Genomic DNA, 22,447 nt, shown 5'->3' with positions numbered 1-22,447 from the left:
CAATCAGTCTTTTGGTAGTCAACAATTTAAAAGTGCAGAGTAGCAGATAGAAACTGCAGCTGGTACCATTTCAGGTAATTTCCAGCCTAGAGATGGCTCATGGCAGAGGGGCACATAGAAGACATGAACCTCCCCTTGAAGTGATGATGTAACCATAGAAACGTGAACTAAAGCCCCAGCTGCAAGGACAGGAAGAGGAGGTGTTTGACTTGGCGTGGGGGAGTGGGGGGGAATTCTGGGCCACTCTCAGATCTGTGACCAGTGATAGGGCTGCTGTTTATACCCCACTTCCTGGCTCTACTTTTCCCGAGCTAGCGTTGCATGTGCAAACTTGGCCTCTACTTCCTCTCCTTGCACACTTTGGGGAGAAGCATTTGCGTGACACAAATAAACATTTTGCTTTGGTACCAGAACCCAGGTGACACAGATCAAACATCTTTCCAAAGAAAAGATTGGTGCAAAGGATGTTTCAATTCATGACTGTATTGACATAATATTATAAATGGTAACACATTTGAGACTATTGAGGTATAAACCTTTTCTGATTGAACATACCAAATGTTCAATCCATGTGTTGAATTTATCAACACAGAATCTATAATGTACAAAATAAATAGGGAACCCAATAGAACATGTTATATTGCAAATTTACCACTACTTATAACATGCTTGTTTAACTCTGTTCAGATAAAACAGCAAATATATATATATACATATTTGGTATAAGTCACAGATACAGAATTTGTACTAGTCTCACAGAATTAATTCTATCCAAACTGAAAATTATACTACATTTTCTAGTAGATGCAACAGAAATTAATCACTTGAAAATAATCTCTGCCCCTATCCTCATATTCTATTTTCTCCCTGTTGTTTAGTCGCTCAGTCATGTCTAACTCTCTTGCCAACCCATGGACTGTAGTCTGCCAAACTCCTCTGTCCATGGGATTTCCCAGGAAAGAATACTGGAGTGAGTTACCATTTCCTTCTCCAGGGGATCTTCCCAATTCAGGGATCGAACCACGTCTCCTGCATTGGCAGGTGAGTTCTTTACCACTGAGCCCCAAAGGAAGCCCAAAAGTAGGCTTCTCCCTAGCACCTAATATATTGTGTATGTATTTCTTTATCATTTTTCTGTCTCCCCACTAGATTATAAACGCCCTGAGGGCAAAGCCTTGGTCTGATTCTGTGCTACATGCCCAGCACCTAGAATTTAACATACAATAGGTACCCAATAAATAAGTACTGAATGAATGAATGAACTTAAAACAGGCACACATTGAGCTAATATAAAAAACTGGATTCCACAACCTCATTTCATACACTGGCCCTACACCATAGGTCCTTTCTTCACACCTAACTCCTCCCTGACTCTGGGATAAGCCAATATCCTGGACTTTCCCAGACCCTCGGTAACACTGGGTTTGGGCACCATGACGACTGCCATCCATTGCACACCCCCAGGTTGGTTTTTCCCAGAGGACAGACTTGCACAGGTTGTGGGTGTGCAACTGAAGTGAAGAGTTTAACAGGGAGAACGAGGCTTATTCCAACGTCCCCCTGAACTGCTGCGCGTGCTGCTCCAGCTTCTTGGCTTCGGCCCGGAGGTGCTGCAGGGCGGCGGGGCTGGGGTGCTGGAGCACGGCGTGCTTGGTGGCCAGCGCTAGGTCCTTGAGCAGGCTGCAGAGGCAGCTGCTGCCCCGCAGGATCTCATTGCGCACGTCCCGCTCCTGGGTCTCCCGGCACAGCCTGTCCACCAGCTTCTGCCCGACCGTGATGACCAGCTTGCTCTGTGTGATGAAGGTCTCGGGGGGTTGGCTGTTCTGGAGGCTACTGTTCAGCACGCTGATGGCTTTGAAGAGCGCCCCAAAATAGAGGCGGCAATGTTCAGAAAGGCGGGTTTTCTTCTCGGGATTCTGCTGACTCAAAGGCCTGGGGACCAGGGAGCTAGGATTCTAGAGAAGGGGAAGAAGAGGACAGATTAGAGAGAGACACGAGCAACAGGCTGTGGTTGTCTCTCTTCTGTTTTTGCTTAATTTGCAGAATTTTTATAAGAAAAAGTATAGTTTTGTTTGGGAAGCCCCACGTGCAGGTGCAACATGCTGCCTAACAAATAAATGTTAATTCAAAGCATGTTGTGCTGTTTAGTTGCTAAATCCTGTCCAACTCTTTTGTGACCCAATGGACTGTAGCCTGCCAGGCTCCTCTGTCCATGGGATTCTCCAAGCAAGAATACTGGAGTGGGTTGCCATTTCCTCCTCCAGGAAATCTTCCCAACCCAGGGATCAAATCCTGGGTCCTTGCCATCTCCTACATTGACAGGAAGGTTCTTTACTGCTGAGCCACCAGGGAAACCCTTTTTAAAGCTTCCTTATAAATATAATCTTATATATTGTGTTATATATAATTATTCATATTAGATATACATAAAATTATATTCAATCCTCTTAATAAACCATTAGAAACCCATTCTAAGAAACTTACTGACAATGACTAAATTTATACCTTTTTTTTTAAAGTTTTTTCTTTTTATGTTGATCCTTTTTTAACCTTTTTATTGAATTTGTTACAATATTCCTTCTGCTTTACATTTTTTTTTTTTTTTTTTTTTTTACTTTGAGGCGTGTGGGAACTTAGCTCCCAACCCACACCCCTTGCACTGGAAGGCAAAGCCTTAACCAGTGGACCACAGTGAAGTCCCCTAAATTTATAAATTTAAAAAAATGCAGGAAAGTTGATGGTGAGATTTTAAAATTTACTGAAAGAACGGATTTTAAAGCATTTTTTTAAAAATCCTTCCTAATTCCAGTATAAGAGGTAAACTTGAATTCCCCCAAATTTCCAGAAGAAATCAAAATATACTGACCTATTTGCTTTAAGATTAAAATATTTATCTTACTTGCTAGTTAAAGTGTCATTTAGAATTTTACTTTCATGAATTTTATTTTCTGCAATGTGGTGCCAAAGCCTATTCACTAGTGAAAGATTCTCAGCGTCAAATTTAGTGTCAGCCACCCCAGGTAACAATCAAAATCCCCTTTGTTAGGTGATAGGTGAGGAGACTGAGTATCCCAGAAGAGCAGAGGTCACCTAGGGTCACCCAATTAGCAAAATAAAGATTGGAGGGCTGGACTTCCCTGGCAGTCCAGTGGTTAAGACTCCCCTTCCCAATGGAGGGACCCAGGCTTCAATCCCTGGTCAGGGAGTTAGATCCCACATGCCACACCTAAGACCTGGTGCAGCCAAATGCATAAATAAATATTGAAGAAAAGTTCTGGAGCTCCAACCCAAGTCAGCAAGTCTGAAATTCTCCTTCTTTGTTACACTGCACCCTTTTATCAATCTAAGATCTCAAAACTCACAGCTCAGAAGCACTCAGACTGCGTTATGGTCTGACTGTGTCTCCCTAAAATTTGTATCATGAAACTCTAATCCCTCAAGGTAAAGGTATTAGGAGATGGAGCCTTTGGGAGGTGGTGACTAGAATTAAGGCTTCCCCGGTGGTTCACGGCCCCCAGGGTGGGGGATTAGTGCTCTTATAAGGGTCATGTGAGAGCTTGCTTCCCACCTGTGTCCTCTGCCAGGTCCGAAGCCTGGGAGGGATCTCTCACCAGAACCTGATCATGCTGGCATCCTGATCTTAGACTCCTAGTCTCCAGGACAGGGAGACATAAATTTCTCTTGTTTGCAAGCCACCCAGACTACAGTACTTTGTTGTAGCAGCATAAACAAGGACAAGTGATGAAGAAAAGATTGGAGTGTTAGCTGTGGTAGACTCTTGGAGGGGCAGGAAGCATGAGAAGAACACATCAGAGGCTAGAAATGAGAAGCAACCATCTGGGGAATAGGAATGTTGGCATCTTAGCTTGAGAGTATTACCTGTAGGGAAACAATGTACTGCCTTTGATCCTGGGGTGTTGGAAATCTCTGGAGGTATTTTTGGTTGTCACACTGATGAGGGAGCACCACAGGATACCGGCAGTCAGGGGGCTAGGGATGCTCAATGTTTCATCCCACATGATGGAGAATTGTCCGCCCAATGGTCAGTGGTCCCTCTACCCACACTAAGAAGCAGTCAGTCTAAAGCAGGATATTTCCAAGTGTGGTCCTTGGACCACGGCACCAGTAGCACCTGAGAACTTATTAGAAAAGAAAATTCTCAGGCCCTACCCTAGATTTACTGCATCCTGAACACTGGGGTGGGACCCAATTCTCTGGGTTTTAACAAGCCCTATAGGAAACTGTGACACACTCTCAAATTTGAGAACTGCTAGTCCAAGACAGACTTCACGTTGAATAAAATAGCGTGACTTTTAGCAATGTGACAGGCCACTAAGTTTGGGGTTTGGAGTTTGCAGAACTAAGCATCAGGAGGCCTGAGTTATTATCCTAGCTGGCCTCTGAAAAGGCAGCGATCTTATCCATATCATTGAATAACTCTGACCCTTCTTGCCTACCCTGATCCCCCAGCCAGAAAGTTGAGTGGGTTCACTGGTTCCCAGGCTCCAGTTATGCAAAGAAAACCTTCACACGCTATGAAGTTTCTACCTTCCTCTTGACTTCAGTTGGCTTCATCTTTGTCTTTAAATGATCCAGTTTTTACTTAAGTTAAAACTGTTTAAATTGGTAAATGGAAAACTAGTATCATATGCCAGCAATAGGAGGTAACCAATTAAAATTAAGCACAATGATAACATCTTTGATTTCAAAAAAAAAGAACATCATATGTCAAAGACGTGCTGAAGGTACACAAGCCTCAAACCAAAATGGTTTTTCTGTTGTAATCAGAAACATTAAAAGAGAATGTCAGACTGATAAACGGATAGAGGGTAGATCAAATGAAGACACAGTGAGAAGATGATCACGTACAAGCCAGGGAAAGAGATGCCGCAGAAGAAATGAACCTTGATTTTGGATTTCTAGCCTCCAGAATTGTGAGAAAATAAATTTCTATTGTTTAAGCCAAAGGTGGGGGTGGGGGAAAAAAAAAAGAATGTTAGGCCGTGTGACTTAATGGCAGGTCATTGATAAACTTGCAGAGGACCTAGAATTATTTCACTAATGGTCAAAGGACCGTGTTCCACGCTTGGGGGCTCATTGGGCTAGTTCATCTCCAGGGTTCCTTCTATTGTAAATAAGGAAGAACTATGACAAAACCAAGTCTCCTCCCATGTGGGTCAGGGCTGTGATGTTGAATTATTCACAGCAGGAGATGTCTCTGGGGATAAAGCGTTTCAGTCAATCAGAAGGGTTGGAGAGTCAGTCAGCATCATCACTTACCTGTGTTTCCAAGTCGCTGTTTTCATCCGACCTTTGTTCCAAGATGGGCTTTTCTCTCTCTTCCAGGCGAGGCAACTTCTGAAACATAAAATCCCTTCGAATTACCAACCAGAACAGTCTTTACCTACTGTATAGCTATTTAATCCACTTTAAAACTTGAGCATCCCTCTATATGCTTTTGTTGAGGTTCTGCCTATGATACCTTTTGCCAACAAAGGAGATTTTAGCAGGTGAAGAGCTGAATTTTGCCTATCAACACAACCTAATAGAAGGACACAGAGTTTAACCGGAAATGAAAAATATCTAAATGTCCAGCTTCTCTGGAGTGTGTTAAAGCTCTTGCACCACCAGGCATGTCAGCAGAAAACCCCAAGACTGGGGCCGAAAGCACCAAGTTATCCTGTGACACAGCCCCTGTTATGTGCTGCATCTCCTGCAACTTGCAATTCTTGAACTAAAGGTGTCTTACTATAGTGCTTCATCTCATGGAGGAAAGTATTTCTAAGAGTAACCAGAGTCTTGAGGCTGCTAGGACCATGGACGATTTGGAAGAGTATTTATACTTCCTCTTATGTTCCTAAGAAGAACACTGACAATGACTCAGTTTATAACTTTCCAAAGTGCAAGGAAACTTGATGGTGAGATAAAAATTTTGCTCAAAAAACAGGTTTCAAAAGGTTTTCAGAATCCTTTCTTATCCTAGCTTCAGAGGTAAGCCCCAAACCCTAAAATGTCCAGAAGACATCCTGTTTGTCTTAATATTAATCTTTCTTCTTAGTAAGATTTCATACAGAATTTTACCTTCATGAATTTTATTTTCTGGAAAATGGAACTCATGCCTCCCCAAAGATGAAATAGTAGATTCTCAGCATCTAACTTATGGGTGACCACTCCAGATAAAAATGGAAAGCCCCTTTATATTTTATTAATACCACGTGGAACTCTGAACTCACCTGTTCACAAACATTTGTCCTATTCTTCTCTAATAGTTCAGGAGAGTGTTTGCTTTCTTTTTGCTTATGAAAAGGAGTGTTCCTTTGATAGGATTCAATCTCCCTTTGGGGAAGCTGGATGGATTTGGCAAGCTTAAACTCTGCACTTGGGGTCAATTGCACGGGATCTTCCTTTTCACAGTTCGGCTTGAAAAGGAGCCTCCCATTGGCAATGATGATGGAGGCGAACCTCTTGACGTCTTCCGGAACCATCCGTGCCACCTGGACAAATCTCTCCAGGTCATCCGGGCTGTTCTGAATTTTGTCAGTCACAAGGACTTCCAGGGACCAATTGCAGCTCTCCAGACTTTCCTTTGTTTCAAGCAGGATTTGGTAGGAGTTGGAGATTGTCTGTAGCTGATCCCTAATTCTGGCCTGAAGGTTACTGTTGGTGAGGTTGCAGGTGGTCCCACAGACTCCTCGGGCAAAATCCAGGAATTCTCTCAAGGATTCCTCTGTGCGGTCAGCGGCCCTGCGGATTGCATCAATGTTGGCCTCCAGAGAGTCCCTGAACCTCCACTTTCTACTGACAAAGAGCATCAGGCCCCCGACAGAGTTGGCCACCTTGTGCTGCAGAACTGTGACCGTCTCTCTGGCCAAGTCCAGGTCCAAGGGGAGCTCTCTGGCTGACTCCTCTGAGAAGGAGCTGGACGAAGAGTCAGTGGATGTGGAGGAGCAGGAGGAAAGAATGCTGGCTCTACCGTCAGAGCTGGACACAGATGAGCTGTCTAGTTCAGGGGACAGCGATGCTGCCTGGCTAGGAAACCACGGGGAGTTCTGGTCCAAGGAATTCTCTGAAGGCACATTGGCTTTCTCCAGCTCTTTCCCAACCTGGGGGTCCCTCGGCCTTGCTTTAGGGATGTCGTAAATGTTCGGCTTGGTGTTCTGCTGCTCCATTCGGGGGATCAGAAAACTTGAAGGAACCTTGTAGCTGACAGCTTCATCCAAAGGGAATGCAGCCATGGCTAGTGGAAAGCTATAAGAAGGAATTTCTGGAAGGCTGAGTTTTTTCTGCATGGGCATGTTTTTCTGCGGGTGTGGACTGAGAGTCCCTGCTCTGCGGCTCGGAGGGCTGTGGAAGCTGGACATACACCTGGGGAGGACATGGTGCCCCGATTTTTCCACAGAGCTATTTGGAGATGCATTTCTTACATCAGCCTTTTCCAGAGACGCTGGCGTGTCATAAATCCATTCCGATTTCTGAGGGCTTGGCAGTGTGTTGCAGCCACCCCTCCTTAAGGCGATGCTTGGTGTCGGGGGAATATTCTGCCTCCTTGAAGAACCACACAACGTCACCTGTTATTTAGTTTAAGGAAAAGACAGTGTGAGTGACTCAGGGGATGCATGTGTATTACACTGAGGAGCCACCAAGCGCTGGGCACTGTGCATCTTAAAAGCCTGATGGTCACTCCTCTGCTCAAGTTTCTGCAGTGGCTTCCCATTTCCGCCACCACTCAAGCCCTTCACAGTCTGGCTCCAGACTGCTTTTGAGTCTCCTTGCTCTCTGCCTCTGCCACCACACCTGGCACTCCCCTCCTTCAAGGTCCAGCGACTCAGGCTGCTTACCTTTCTCTGAACCCAAAATGCTCTCCTGCACGGCTATATTCAATTCTGTCCAAGCTGGTTCCTCTGTTCTCAGTGTCCACTCAACCCCTTGCTTTCCATCTAACAAACTCCTGTGCATCCCTCATGACACTGCTGAGAAGCCACCTTGGGCATGAGTGCATGCGTGCTGAGTCACTTCAGTCATGTCCCACTCTCTGCAACCCCATGGACTGTAGACCGCCAGGCTCCTCTGTCCATAGGACTCTCCAGGCAAGAATACTGGAGTGGGTTGCCATGCCCTCCTCCAGGGGACCTTCCTGACCCAGGGAGAGAATGTCTCCCTCATCGGCAGGTAAGTTCTCTATCACTAGCGCCACCTGGAAAGCCCACCTTGGGCATAGGTGTATTTATTGTATGCATGTGACAGAATCCATTGATAAGCATGGATTACAGGTTTCAAGTTAAGTCATCTCCCCTCCATACAAATAAAAACCGACCTCAACACAGCATGTCTCCAAGGTAGATTGCAAGAAGCATTTATCTCAAGTCTCCTGAGCTCTTGCTCTGTGCATACTGTATTAGGTCCTTCGCAGGGATTATGTCAATTCTTACAGTAAGTTTGTAAAGAGAAACGGAGGCGTACGGAAGTCAAAGGGTTTATCTAGACCACATGACTTGTCTGGTTCCTGAACACTGTCGCAGTTACAAGTTTTGCCTCCAGTGAAGTAAATTCTGCTATGAGGGATTTGAGTTCCTAATTTTGACCAAGCAAACAACATTTCCCAGAGGCAGTTCAGGTTTGCACAGTCTCAGATCTCAGTGCCGATCATACTTACGTTTGTTTGGCTGGCCGGGGGACCCAGTGCTGCCTTTTGGGGGCTGGGGGGGATATCATATAGCTGCTGTGTGCCTGGCTCCTGGGAAGAGACCACGAAGAAGGTCAACTTGGAATTTTCCTTCCTGGTGACTGCACATCACAAACCGTCTCAACGCTGGTGTTTTGTTGTTTTTTTTTTCCCAAGTGAAAACACAAATCACTGAAGACTTTGGGACTTTCAGTCATGATGGTTTTATGGTACAAGTGTGTGCTGTTCTGAGTATATTTTCAACAATGGGCTCTGTGTTTTATTAAAAAAGGCACCTTCTCAATCAAAGGTGGGGACAAACTATAGAGAGAATTAGCTGCAGTTGTCTGAGTTAAAAACAGCAGTTCATTTCCTTCTGTAAGTTCACCTTAAGACTGAATTAAAGAAGACTAAATATAAGATTGGAATTTACTATGTCTTTTTTCTTTCTTGTTTTCCCAGTAGAAATTTTCCTGTGCTTATAACTCATGTATTAATCCTGCAAATATTTACTAAGTGCCCACTAATGACTAGCCACTGAACTAAGTGACATATATACACCCAGTAATGAGCAAATACCTCTAGAGATAATAGACATTTGTGGGGGAGGTGCAACAATTAGGAAATATATATATTAGGATGTGAAAAATAGGTTCCATATTCCAAGGTAAGGTGAGAGCACCAGAACAGGTTTTTCAAAGAAAGAGAAAAGAAGCTGAAATTTGGAAAGGGTTTTTGTTTTGGACTTTTTTTTTTTTTTTTTTTAGCCACACATCATGACTTGTGGGATCTTATTTCCCTGACCAGGGATTGAACCCAGGCCCTCGGCAGTTAGAGTCCTAATCACTGAAGAGAGTCAGGCCATGAGTCTCCTCCAAGTCTCCTCCTTTCACTTTATAGGCAGGAGGAAGTTTGGTACAGCCTGCTCAGAACATTAAATTCCTGCACGGAGACTTCTTACTACCTGGGAGCGACCAGGAAGTCGCCAAACCAGCCTGAATTTAGAACCAACTGGGAGCTTTAAAATTCCTACTTTCATGGGCCCACCCCAGATCTCAAACCTCAGAGTCTCTGGGCGTGGTTCCAGGAAGCAGGCGTGGCTGAAGCATCTAGGCCATTCCCCTGTGTCTGGTGGGCAGGGGAGAGCATGGCCATGGGGCAGTTCTGATGGGCTAAGAAGTGAGTGAAGTTGTTTTCTGATTATAGGAAGTATGTCTTACAAAACTGATGTACCAGTTACATTCAAATAAGGTAAAAAAAAAAACAACAAAAAACCTCTGAAATTTCCTCCCCGAGAGATAATCAGTGTTAAGATAACCAACAATAATGTTAAGACTATGATGTATATCCTTCGTGTTACTGTTACTTTTTAAAAAGTGCAGATATGTGTATACAGGTGTGTGTATATATTGTGTTAGTCACTCAATCGTGTCTGACTCTTTGTGACCCTATGGACTGTAGCTGACCAGGATTCTCTGTCCATGGGATTCTTCAGGCTAGAAAACTGGAGTGGGTTGCCAATCTTTTTTCCAGTGTGTATATATGCATGGATATAAAGCATTACAAATGCAAAGTAAAAAATTTTTAAATATTCAGAATTCAAATAGTAGTAATATTCTTCTGAGCATGTCTGGGTTCCCTGGGCACAAAGCTGGTTTCTGAGTGGTGATGGGTTCCTTGGAGTCAGAACTGAAGCTCCAAAGATCTCTCAATGGTAAAACAGAAATGCAAGGTCAGCGTGACGCTGAGAGCCAACAATTTAGATGGAGAAACCTGGGCGGAGCAGGGCCACAGATGAGGCTCACCTTCAAAGTTGGTGGGCACCGGCTCTGGGCAGGCACGTCATACACCTGGCAACCCAGGGCTGGTAATGAGGTCCGAGCATGTCTAGGAATCATGAAGATAGCCTTGGGGAGAAAAGAAGAACAGAGGAAAAGAAATGTTACCACCGCATCCATGGATCACCAAACAGCAAAGGCACCGCTATCATGCTGGGACATTCTCTGGGCACCTCTTGTTGGAGACCCTTTGCTCTGAGACTGGAGACAGCAGGACGCTGGTGGGGAGGTCTGTGATGGAGGGCAATCTTTCTCACCATGTGGATCAGCCTCATCTGGGAAGTGGGTTGGAAATGCAGATTCCTGGGCCCCGCGTGCATTGCACAGAATCTCTGAGTCTTGACGGAGAGCCTAGGAAACTGCATTATTGTCAGGGCCCCCAGGTGATTCTGATGTTCTCAGAATTTTATTTACGGAGCTGACTTTGTGGGTCACACTTGCCCAAGAGACAACCTACAGCCTATGATGGGACTTTCCTTGGTTTGGAATTGTAGGTGGAAAGAAGACAGTTCAGAAATGCCCATTGTTTCTTGGAAAACGTAGATGGGAACTAAGGAACATTTTTTTGAGAAACATGGTTTTGAAAGGTTTAGGGGACAGAAGGAAACTCTAGTTCAAGAACTAGACGGTCTATAAGCAATTTAAACCTAAAAGCAGATTTCATCAGGAAATCTGATCTTTTTACTTGAAATACAAAAGATTACCCTTTCTGAATTTAAACCAAAATCAAATACTTTCTTCGTATGGTCATTTTTTTTTTTTTAAAGAGAGGCCAGTGTATTATAATAAGGAAGTTGGAATAAAAAGTAAAACAAAGCTCAAGATCGTGGTTACCCTGGGGGGAAGTGGCTGGGATAGGTGGGAGGGGGCTTCTGGCTTGCTGGTTTCATTGTGTTTCTGGATTCAGATACTAGTGACTGAACTGTGTCCTCTGAGGATCTAGAGGTTAAACTTCAATAAAACATTAATAGATAGTATCAGCCACAGAGCCAGGCGAACTAGATCAAGAGCATGCCAAGAGCTCTGTTTTAGGTGTTGGCAGGCCAGGGGTGTGGACAGACACAGACACAACAAGGAAATTTTAGTCTCTGGCGTTCATCAGGATATGACCTTGGATGGGCCTTTCACCTCCCAGGGAATCAATTTCCTCATTTGTAAAATGAAGAGTTTTGTTCTCATCTAAAGAGGTCTCTTTTTCTCTCAGATCAACAGAGGTCTCTTCCAGCTAGAAAGATGTAGAGTCCCTGATGAGGACAACTTGAGATAAGGGACATATTTTCACCTTCTTGGTTTTTAATTTTTGGCTAACATAAATCTAGAGATGCTCAACCTGAGTATAAAGGGAATTTTTGACATGGGTCCCCCGGGCTGTGTGCCAAGCCTGTGAACTGCCCATTGGAAAACAGCTCAAAGCTAGTGGCTGGGCTTGCTTAGTTTTACCAATGTCTGCTTCTGCTCAGAATGTTATTTTTTTCAGCCGTCTCAGACTCAAAGCTCACCACTGGATTACCCAAGTAGGGAGCAGATGCCTGTCTTCTGTGGATCAGAAGATTCTTAAGTTATTATAATCTTGCATCCTTCTAGTTCCTTCCTTCTTGTAGTAGAGGAAGAATCAAGATTACTCAGAATCACCAAAAACTACAGTTTGAGGTGAACTCAGAAATGATAAGATGGTTGGATGGCATCACTGACTCAATGGACATGAGTTTTAGCAAGCTCCAGGAGTTGGTGATGGACAGGGAAGCCTGGCGTACTGCAGTCCATGGGGTTGCAAAGAGTCAGACATGACTGCGTAACTGGACTGAACTGAACCTTCTCTTGATACAGACCAAGAAAGAGAAGTCTAGAGGGGTGCTGTGATGTCTCCAGTCACCCAGCATGGCAGTGGCTGCTGCAGAAACCAAGTGAACCTGGATTCCTGATTTCTAAGCTGCAGATGACATTGCTTGCTTTAAAAGACCCTCAAGCACAGAGAAGGCGATGAAAAAGGGAATGGGGAGAGAGCCAAAACATAGATAGGGCAGTGATGGAGGGAACTTAGGCAGGAATAAAAGGCAGGAAAGTTCCCCAAGTGTTTTACTGGGGCCACCTCAAGACCTGCTTGAGTGGTGAGGAGTCCCCGGCTTCTGAAATCCCCTTCAGTGGCTGTGGTTTCTGCCGTGGCCACAGCCTGCACCAGTGAGGTCTCCACGCTTCATGTCAAGGACAAATCTTACGCTAGTGCCCTGACCCTTTTCTGAGTTAGGATGGTCAACTCCTCTCTCTTTTTATACCAACATCAGTCTAGAAGTTGACAGTGAGCCCATTATGTTGGATCTGGTCATTTCATTCATTCCACAAATGTCTATGGAGCATCTCTCAGGAGCCTGGCATGGTCCTGGGGGTTCAGAATCCCCAGCAAACTGCAGACTTTGCACCTGATGTGCTTTTAGGGGGTGGGGAAAATGACCTTAGATTTTAAAAAAAAATTTAATTGGAGTATAATTGCTTAACAATGTTGTGTTCACTTCTGCTGTACAACAACATGAATCAGCTATCTATATACATGTATCCGCTACCTCTTGAGCTTCCCTCTCACCCCATCCCCATCCCAGCCCTCTAGGTCATCACAGAGCACTGAGCTGAGCTCCCTGTGCTATACAGCAGCTTCCCACTAGCTGTTTGTTTTACACATGGTAGTGTATACACCAGAGAAGGCAATGGCACCCCACTCCAGTGTTCTTGCCTGGAGAATCCCAGGGACAGGGGAGCCTGGTGGGCTGCCGTCTATGGAGTTGCACAGAGTCAGACACGACTGAAGTGACTTAGCAGCAGCAGCAGCAGTGTATACACATAAATGCTACTCTCTCAGTTCGTCCCATTTGGCCTTTGATTTTGTTTTTTTCTTTCCTTTGAAAGTGAAAGTTGCTCAGTCGTGTCCAACTCTTTGTGACCCCATGGACTCTACAGTCCATGGAATTCTCCAGGCCAGAATATTGGAGTGGGTAGCCTTTCCCTTCTCCAGGGGATCTTCCCAACCCAGGGATTGAACCCAGGTCTCCCACTTTGCAGGCAGATTCTTTACCAGCCGAGCCACAAGGGAAGCCCAAGAATATTGGAGTGGGTAGCCTTGCCCTTCTCTAGCAGATCTGCCCGACCCAGGAATTGAACCGGGGTCTCCTGCATTGCAGGTGGATTTTTTTACCAACTGAGCTATCAGGGAGCAACTCAATTAACTTCAGCCCAGACCACTCACTCTCAGAGGAGCCAGCACCCAGGCCCCACTCTGGGTCAGCTGCTCGGATGACAGCTGAGCGTGCCAGGCCTAGATTTGGGCCAGTTGTTCCAGAAAAGGGACTTCAGGTCCACCTCGCGGATGGCTGCAGGACAATCAGCCACCTCTTTCTGGTGTTTGTAGTCGGCGCCTAGAGGGGCAGCTGTTCTGTGTAACATGGGTCGTGTGCCTGGCAGCCCAGGTAGGCAGGCAATCTGAAGGATTCGGAATCTCTTAGGGACTTCCCTGATGGTCCAGAGGTTAAGACTTTACCTTCCAGTGCAGGGTGAGCAGGTTCCATCCCTGGTCAGGGAGCTAAGATCCCATGTGCCCCCCCCAAAACCCCCCAAAACATAAAATAGAAGCAATATTGAAACAAATTCAATAAAGACTTTAAATAAGTCTCTTAAGGAATCAAAGAAGAAGCTGGTGTGGAGGAGGCCTGCAGGGTAAGTGGGACATTCCTGGGAGGAGGGGCAGCATCTACATGGGAGGAGTGACCTTTCCTGGCCTAGGGCCTCATCAGGACCTCTGTGCAGAGCTGAGGCCAGGTGGGATGTGTCATCGAGCTGAAAGCAAAGTGTGTGATGGCAGGAAATGCTTGCAGTGACTGAAGATCGTGCAAGACTGTGCTGCATTCTTAACACCTCATGAAGGCCAGGGCTTGGAGGGAAACAGTGCATTACTTTTGTTTTTTCTTTTAAATTCCTGCTTCTTTCTTCTTCTTTTTTTTAATGTGGACTATTTTTAAAGTCTTTATTGAATTTGATACAATATCACTTCTATTTTACCTTTTGGGTTTTTAGCCCCAAGGCATGTAGGATCTTAGCTCCCCAACCAGGGATTGAACCTGCACTCTCTGCATTGGGAGGTGAAATCTTAACCACTTGACCACCAGGGAAGTCCCTTCCTCTCCTACTTTAAAAAAATGTTTCATTCTACATTTATGAAGTGCTTCTCTTCCTCGGCTTTAAAAAAATGTTACTTTTTTAAAAATTACAGATGTAATACATGTTCTATATAACACACAAATCAACCTCTTAGTCTCTTTGTTCATCAAATATTTATCAAGTGCCCACCCCAGGCTAGGCACATCCAAGGTGCAGGGGACACGGAAGCGAATAAAGTATAGATCCCTGTTTAATGACTTCTTCCACTTTCTGCTTAACTAGTTCCACTTCCTAAGGGTGACCATTGCTAGTGTGTGTTCTTTTCAATGCACACATATACACACATACTTTTTAAAGTTTTTTTTGTTTGTTTGTTAGGTTTTTATTTAAATGGCTCTTTCTCCCTCCCTTATAAATCGTTACAGAACTAATTTCATTTCCCCCCCCACAACTGCAGTACACACACACACACACACACACACTGGCTCGTCCTAGGGTACTGCCAAAACTTATGTAACCAATCCTCCATGAATATTCCTTTAGGCAACTGGAATTTTTCCCTATAACAAATAATACTGTAATGGCTATGACTTCCTCATTCAGATATACTTCTGCCTTCTTGTATATTTTTGCAACAATTCTGGAAATCCTTTCTAGGTTGAAAGGAACACATATTTTAAATCTGATGAATGATTTCTTGCCTTTGACCCATGGAAATTCAACCCCTCCATTTAACTAATGTTTCTTCCTAGTGTAAAAAGAGACCACTGTGAATGTTATCATTCTTTCAGACTCAGCTCAACTAAGCATTCAGTTTCCTGCCAAGTGTGGGTGTCATGGCAAGCCAGGAACCACCAGGGTACCCAGAGTGTTAACGACAACCCAATCCCCCCAACTGTCTCGTTCCCATCCTGTACATTTGCTGTCCTGATGGACACCCACAATTAAGGGTATTTAGGCCCTGGGTGCTGCCTACCTTTTGACCTATTTCTTCTGTCTGGAAATGTACTTACTTGTTTTGGAAAGCTTAGGTTCTTTTCACAGACGATTCTGGCACAGGCAGGTGGGTCAGGGACTTCGTAGACTTGGACTGTGGGAGGTGGGGGCCCCTCCACCCAACTCTTCATCTGCTCGTACACAGGAGATGAGGGGTTGAGCAGGGTGGGCACCTCGTAGGTCTCCTGGGAGATGGCGGGAGCATTGTCTAGGCCTTTCAGGAAAGGGGGACGAGGCCTGTCTGTGGAGGCCTCCGCTAGGATTTGGAGGCGGTTGGCAGGGGCCAGGCCTTGCCTCCCGTGGAGCAGACACTTCCACCAGCCTTCACTTTCTGGCACGTTTTGTTCCAGAATGGTCAGGATGTCTCCTCTGCAGAAAGCCAGCTCATCAGCGGAGTCAGGGTGGTTGTCATAAAGTGCCTTGGCCAAGAGGGTCTGGAGATGGGAGAGAAAGAATTCACAGTCATTGTTATTCCCAAGGGCCAAGACTGCCACACCACTAGCTTAGAACACAGTCACAGCTGCTCCTTTATCTCATTTCCTCCCCTCCCCACCACCCAGAGACTCTTGTCCCTGCTGTTTGCCTGATTTATTTCTAGCCATACTTGGGGAGGTGAGGAGAGTCTCAGGTGAAATGTCAGAACTTCCAGGTAGTCTTCCCTGTCACTGACTCAATGGACATGAGTTTGAGCAAGATCCAGGAGATGATACTGCAGTCCATGGGTCACAAAGACTTGGACACCACTGAGTGACTGAACAAATGACCCACCCGAGTTATATGGTAGACGGCAGCCTAGCACAGAACTAGGTTGAAATCCTGGCTCTCCTTCCTAGCTCTGTGCCCTTAAGTAAATTAGCCACTATCTTTGGGCCTCAGTTTCCTTGTCTGTAAAATGGGAATAATAGCACTATCTACCTGATGTAGGTGTGCTCAGTCACTCAGTCATGTCTGACTCTTTCCGACCCTTTGGACTGTAGCCTTCCAGGCTCCTCTGACCATGGGATTCTCCAGGCAAGAATATTGGAGTGGGTTGCCATTTCTTCCTCCGGGGGATCTTCCTGACCCTGGGACTGAACCCACGTCTCTTGAATCTCCTGCACTGCAGGCAGATTCTTTACCACTAGCACCACCTCTGCCTCACAAAGTTATTAATTAAATGGGTTGATATGTATAGAAAGCTCACTGAACAGCCCCTGGCACTTTGTAAGTGCTCAGTAAAGCTTGGCTGCAAACTGTCAAAACGATTATATTGCTCTTTGCCTGGTTGTTGCTTTTCTCCTGGCTGGCCTTGGAAGCTCCATGACTTTTGGGATCACATCTTGCTCGATTTGCTGTTCTCTCGCAGCATTGAGCATGGACCCAGGCTCAGAGCAGAGGCTCTATTAATGATCATTTATTCATGTGCAGTGAAACAAAGACACAGAGGGTGAGTGACTAGTCTACACAGCCGGAATCAAAATATAAACAATCTTCTAATTCTCAGACCCACGCTCTTTCTGTAAGCTACATGGTTCTCAAAAAATCCCAAACAACAACAAAAAAACCCCACCTGTTATAATGACAGCAATGGTATTGTACTGCCTACAAATACCTAGCTCCTCAAATGCCCCTTGACCTGATTTTAACCTTTTTCTGGTTCCCTCATCAATTAATCAGTTTAATAAAATCCTTGATGTGAGTTCATTTCATATTTGCATGAGAGTTATGATTTTACCTTTTTGAAAATGAGACTTTGTTCACACTGGGGAAAAAACAGAAAGCAAAACACAGTCTCCAATCTATCATCACAATTCCCATGAAATACATCTAACGCAGTCTGAGAAGAAAAAACCCATCATCTGAAACGTGCTTGCATTTGTCTGGAAATAAGATAGTGTGTGTGTTTAGGCAGAGCAGTTGCTTCAACATGGCAGTTGCTTCCAAGTGCCCAGATTGGCAGCAGCTTAGCTGGTGGACTTGCCTGTTGCAAAAAGGGATACTTGTCTAGAGAATAATTGCCTTGTGTGATCACCTGCCTGATCGGGCACCCACAACTGTCCAAAATGGACATCGACAGTCTTGCTATGGAGACATGGTTTACTTTCCATGGACAGAAAAATCTGCAATCTTCAGAGCAGCAGTCCACACCCTAAAGGGCATATAGTCACAGCAAAGGAAAACCCTAACTATGTTGCTAGAACAGGATTCCCCTCAAAATAGTATTTTGTTACAACTGGTTCAGAGACACCTCCTGCAGTCAATTAATGTCTCAAAGCTTTGATAACAAAGACTATCAATATTTACGTTATAAAAAATTAAATACATGTAAGAAATCTTGGAGAATTCCTCTCCCAGAAAAGGGAGCTAACAGTAGACTATACTGAATGGGGAATTATTTTGTGTTGGGGACACTGAAGCTATGATATCAGTTAATTCTCAGGTGCCTCAGAGGCAGGTTTTCTTCTTCCCATTTTACAGATGAGGAAACAGGGTCAGAGAGATCAGATGACTTGTCTGAGGTCCCATGGACTCAACGTTTTCTCCTCATATCCATTATTGCACCCTTCTCCTTCCAATTCATTCTCTAGACACCAATCAGAATGACATTTTATATGACATTTCTCCTTCTCTGCCTGGTTTACTTCAATTAGTATGATAATATCTATGTATGATAATCCATGTTGCTGCAAATAATGGTATTTCACTCTTTTAATGGCTGAGTAATATTCCATGCTACGTATGCACCACATCTTCTTTATCCATTCCTCTGTCAATGGACATTTAGGTTGCATCCATGTCTTGGCTATCGTGAATAATGGTGCAATGAACACTGAGGTGCATGTGTCCTTTTGAATTACGGTTTTCTCCAGATATATGCCAGGCGTGGGATTGCAAGGTCATATGGTAGCTCTATTATCAGTTTTTTAAGGAAGCGCCACAGTGTTCTCCTTTGGCTGTACTAATTTATTAATACATTCCCACCAACAGTGTAGGAGGCTTCCCTTTTTCTCCACACCCTTGCCAGCCTTTATTGTTTTGTAGAGTTTTTAATGATGGCCAATCTGACTGGTGCGACGTGATACCTCATTGTAGTTTTGATTTGTATAGAATGATATTTTTTACACATAAATCAGACTGTTGGTCTGTTGTTTAAAAATGTCCAATTGCTTAGAACTACCTTTAGAACAAAACCTAAACTCTCTGCCTGATTGCCCGGCTTGAGTGACTTCCTCCTGTTAATTTTAGTGCTTCTCTTCTGTTAATTTTCCTCCAGCTGCCTCGTTTTCTTTCTCTGACGCACTGATTACTTCCACCTCAGGACCTTTGCCCTTGTGAGTCCTCCTGCCTTGAACACTCTTCAGCCATATATTTGCACAACTGACTCCTCATCCTTCAGGTCTCAGCTCAAGTCACTTCCTGTAGAGGCTGTCCCTGACCACACGGGAAGGCTGGGCTCCTCCTCCATGTGCATGCATGGGACTTGGAGACGAGGGCCCTCTGGGCATGTTAAGAAAGAACCCAGTTGGGACCAAGCCAGACTTTTATGGACAGGACGGCAGTGTGGGGAGAATGAGAAATAGCAGCCTTGGGTTTCCCTGGTGGCTGAGGAGTGAGGAATCCGCGTGCCAGTGCAGGAGACATGGCTTCCACCCCTTGTCCGGGAAGATCCCACATGCAACTGAGCCCATGCACTGCAACTCCTGAGCCTGTGCTCTGGAGCCTGGGAGCCGCAACTACTGAAGCCCACATGCCCTAGAGCCTGTGCTCTGCAATAAGAGAAGCCACTGCAATGAGAAGCCCGCGAACTGCGACTAAAGAGTAGCCCCTGCTTGCCTCAACTAGAGAAAAGCAACGAAGACCCAGCACAGCCAAAAATAAAAATTAATTAATTAATCTAATTAAACAAAAAAAGAAATAGCAGCCTCAGCAAACAGGTATCGAGCTCTTATGTCTCTGATATTGCACTGAACGCTTTGCAGACAACAGACCGAAGGGACTGATGGGCTACTACAACAGAGTTCTGATTACAATCATGATCACCACTGAGGCCACCCCCAAGTTATTCTTTGTGTGTGAATGCTCAGTAGTGTCCTACTCTTCAAGACCCCATGGACTGTAGCCTGCCTGGCTCCTTTGTCCCTGGGATTTCCCAGGCAAAAATACTGGAGTGGGTTGCCATTTCCTCCTCCAGGGGATCTTCCCAACTCAGGGATTGTACCTGTGTCTCCTGCATCTCCTGCATTGCAGGAGGATTCTTTACCCCCAGAGCCACTGGGAAAGCCCAAAAGACCTACAGCACCCGGTATGCCCGTGGTCTCTCATGCAAGTACTAACCAGGCCCAACTCTGCTTAGCTTCCAAGATCAGGTGAGATCAGGGGCTTTCAGGGTAGTATTAATTTGGGAACATTTGTGTAGACAAGAGATGAAGGAAGGCATATATTTATATTTTTATTCCCTTTGGGCACAAAGACAGTTAGATCTTAGGTACAACAGAAGAAACCTTCCTTGCCAATTTCCAAAAAGGACCTTTCCCCCAAATGCCCATCTTCATACAACAGTTGGGAGAAGGGAAAGGAGACTAGGGAAACAGAGGCAAAGAATAAGAGTTTCTCTCTCTGGGGAGACATTCACATGGCCAGATGCAAAGTGCTAATCCATACTGAACTGGCAATGAGCCATGGGAGTAATTAGCTAGCTTCATTTACTCATACATCAAGTTTGAGCATCAATTATATGCCTGGCGCTCGGGGGAGATAAAGTGGTGCAGAAAACAGTTCCTGATCTTATGTTGGTGTATATCCTAGCAGAGGAGACACACAACAGAAATAAACATAGGGTTTCTACTTAAGTGCAGCCAAGAAAAATACAGAAAGTTATGAGGAATTCTGAGTACAGTTGGGAAGTGGGGATGGATAAGGGCTTAGAGAACATTTTCCTGAGAACTGGCCATGGAAGTTGCAATCTGGGAGTGAGTAGAAATTAGTCGGATTGAGAAAGGGGGAGAAATCATCCAGGCAGAGGAAGAGAAATGGGTGAGGGAGGGAGTGAGTTTGTGCGTTTGTGTGAATTGTATGGTGAGTCAGGGAAACTGAAAGATGTCCAGGTTGTCTTGTTGTTGCTACTGAGTCGCTAAGTTGTGTTCGATGCTTTTGCGACCCCATGGACTGTAGCCCAACAGGCTCCTCTGTCCATAGGATTTCCCAGGCAAGAATACTGGAGCAGGTTGCCATTTCCTTCTCCAAGGGGATCTCGCCAACCCAGGGATCAAACCTGTGCCTCCTGTGATGGCAGGTAGGTTCTTTACTGCTAAGCTATCATGGAAGCCCTGACCAGGTTGTCTGGAAAGAAGTAAACAAAAACCTAGAGCTTCCTTCCATATTGGCTGACGTTTCTCTCTAATTTCTGGATGGGAAGGGGATTAGATGGAGCTGGTGTGAAGCCAAAGAAGCTCATCAAAGCCAGTGGTGATCCAGTCCAGGTGGGAGAGGCCTGAGGCTCAGAGGAGGGTGGTGGTTGGCTGTAGGAGCACAGTTGGGAGGAGCTGCTAAGGGATTGTGTGTAATCCTGAGGTGAGTCTTGAAAGAAGGGCAGGGTTATAACTACTGAGAAGGAAAGAGAGTTGCACTGTGGATCAGGGGAAGTAAGAGGCAGAGAGAGAGATTTGTTCCCATACTTTGTCTTCTGCAGTGATGTAAAAGCTGGCAGAAGCAGCTACAGTTCTAAGCAGAGGCCGGTTAGAGGAGCCTGTAGAAATGCACCTGCTGAAGCTACCGACTTTTATTTCTGCATCATTCCCACTGCCAGGGTGGTCAGCTCCTCTTTAGACCAGGAGGGTGGGCTCCTCGGTGACTGCCCCACACTGGCTCTCCCAGAGCCCAGCTTGCCTTCCTGCTTGCCTTTCCACTTTTCTTCAGTTCACTTGAAAGAGCAAAGTGGCAGAAACTCAGAATGTTCTAGCTGGGTCTCATCTATTCTTTTTGCCACATTTCAGAGCTTTATGTTGCCTGTGTCTAGGAGAGGTTAAGGTCACAAGGTGGCAGGAAGAAAGTAGGGATCCAAATGTGAGTCTCTCTGACTCTGAAGCCTGCTATGGCCAATTCACTGCACAGCCTCCCAAAGTCCAAGTCAATTCCTACTCTAATCTGCTAAAGTCTCTGTGCATGTGTGTGCTTAGTCTCTCAGTTATGTCCGACTCTTGGCAGCCTCATGGACTTTGCAGCCCACCAGGCTTCTCTTCCCATGGAAGTTTCCAGGTAAAAATATTGGAGTGGGTTTCCATTTCCTACTCCAGGGGATCTTCCCAACCCAGGGATCAAACCTGGGTCTCTTGCATCTCCTGCATTGGCAGGCAGATTCTTTACCACTGAGCCACCTGGGAAGCCATAGGCAGGAGAGGCAAACTCAAATGATCATAAGAACCAGGGAAGAAGTATGTGTATGTCAGGGAGGAAGGCCAGGTGTCAGACATTTGAGAGTGGTGGGGACTTTGGCATGGTCAGACAGATTTCAAAATTAATACCTGGGTCAAATGAAGTACTCTACTGCTGAGTCCAGCCCAGTGCTGGGGTCTTAGAGACCTCACCCTGGTTTCCTTTGCAAACTGAGCATTAAAACTAGGGTCGCAGGAGCATTTATGTCCAGTGCAGGACTCCTCTAATGGACCTTCTGTTCTGAAGCCTCCCACCCATCCCATTATGTTATCCATGACTATGTGCAAATTGCTCATGGTCTGAGGCTCTCTCTGTCCTCCCCTGATGGTTCCCCTCTCTCCCTCCACAAGGGTCTGATCAGCAGCATCACAGCCCAATCCTGCTCCCTCCTCGCTTT

At 45.3% G+C, this 22,447-nt stretch overlaps 1 protein-coding gene across 2 annotated transcripts in view; it reads right to left on the bottom strand.

The window, feature by feature from the left end:
• Nucleotides 1-465: 465 nt before the first annotated feature.
• Nucleotides 466-22,447, bottom strand: part of CASS4 (Cas scaffold protein family member 4) — a 35,387-nt gene continuing 13,405 nt past the window's right edge. Inside the window, exons 2-7 of one of the 2 annotated variants that reach the window (XM_006048998.4) lie at nt 15,657-16,073; nt 10,468-10,569; nt 8,654-8,734; nt 6,234-7,568; nt 5,281-5,358; nt 466-1,955 (exon numbers count right to left, since the gene is read on the bottom strand). In XM_006048998.4, coding sequence (XP_006049060.4) covers nt 1,545-1,955; nt 5,281-5,358; nt 6,234-7,568; nt 8,654-8,734; nt 10,468-10,569; nt 15,657-16,073 — 2,424 coding nt within the window. In that variant the 3' untranslated portion in view covers nt 466-1,544. The remainder of the gene's footprint in view (nt 1,956-5,280; nt 5,359-6,233; nt 7,569-8,653; nt 8,735-10,467; nt 10,570-15,656; nt 16,074-22,447) is intronic. The other variant, XM_006048999.4, reaches the window with a different exon arrangement.

Source organism: Bubalus bubalis, chromosome 14 (genome assembly GCF_019923935.1).
Source record: "Bubalus bubalis isolate 160015118507 breed Murrah chromosome 14, NDDB_SH_1, whole genome shotgun sequence".
NCBI lineage: Eukaryota > Metazoa > Chordata > Mammalia > Artiodactyla > Bovidae > Bubalus > Bubalus bubalis.
The sequence above is the reverse complement of the archived record's forward strand: the minus strand, read 5'-3'. Positions and strand labels throughout refer to the sequence as shown.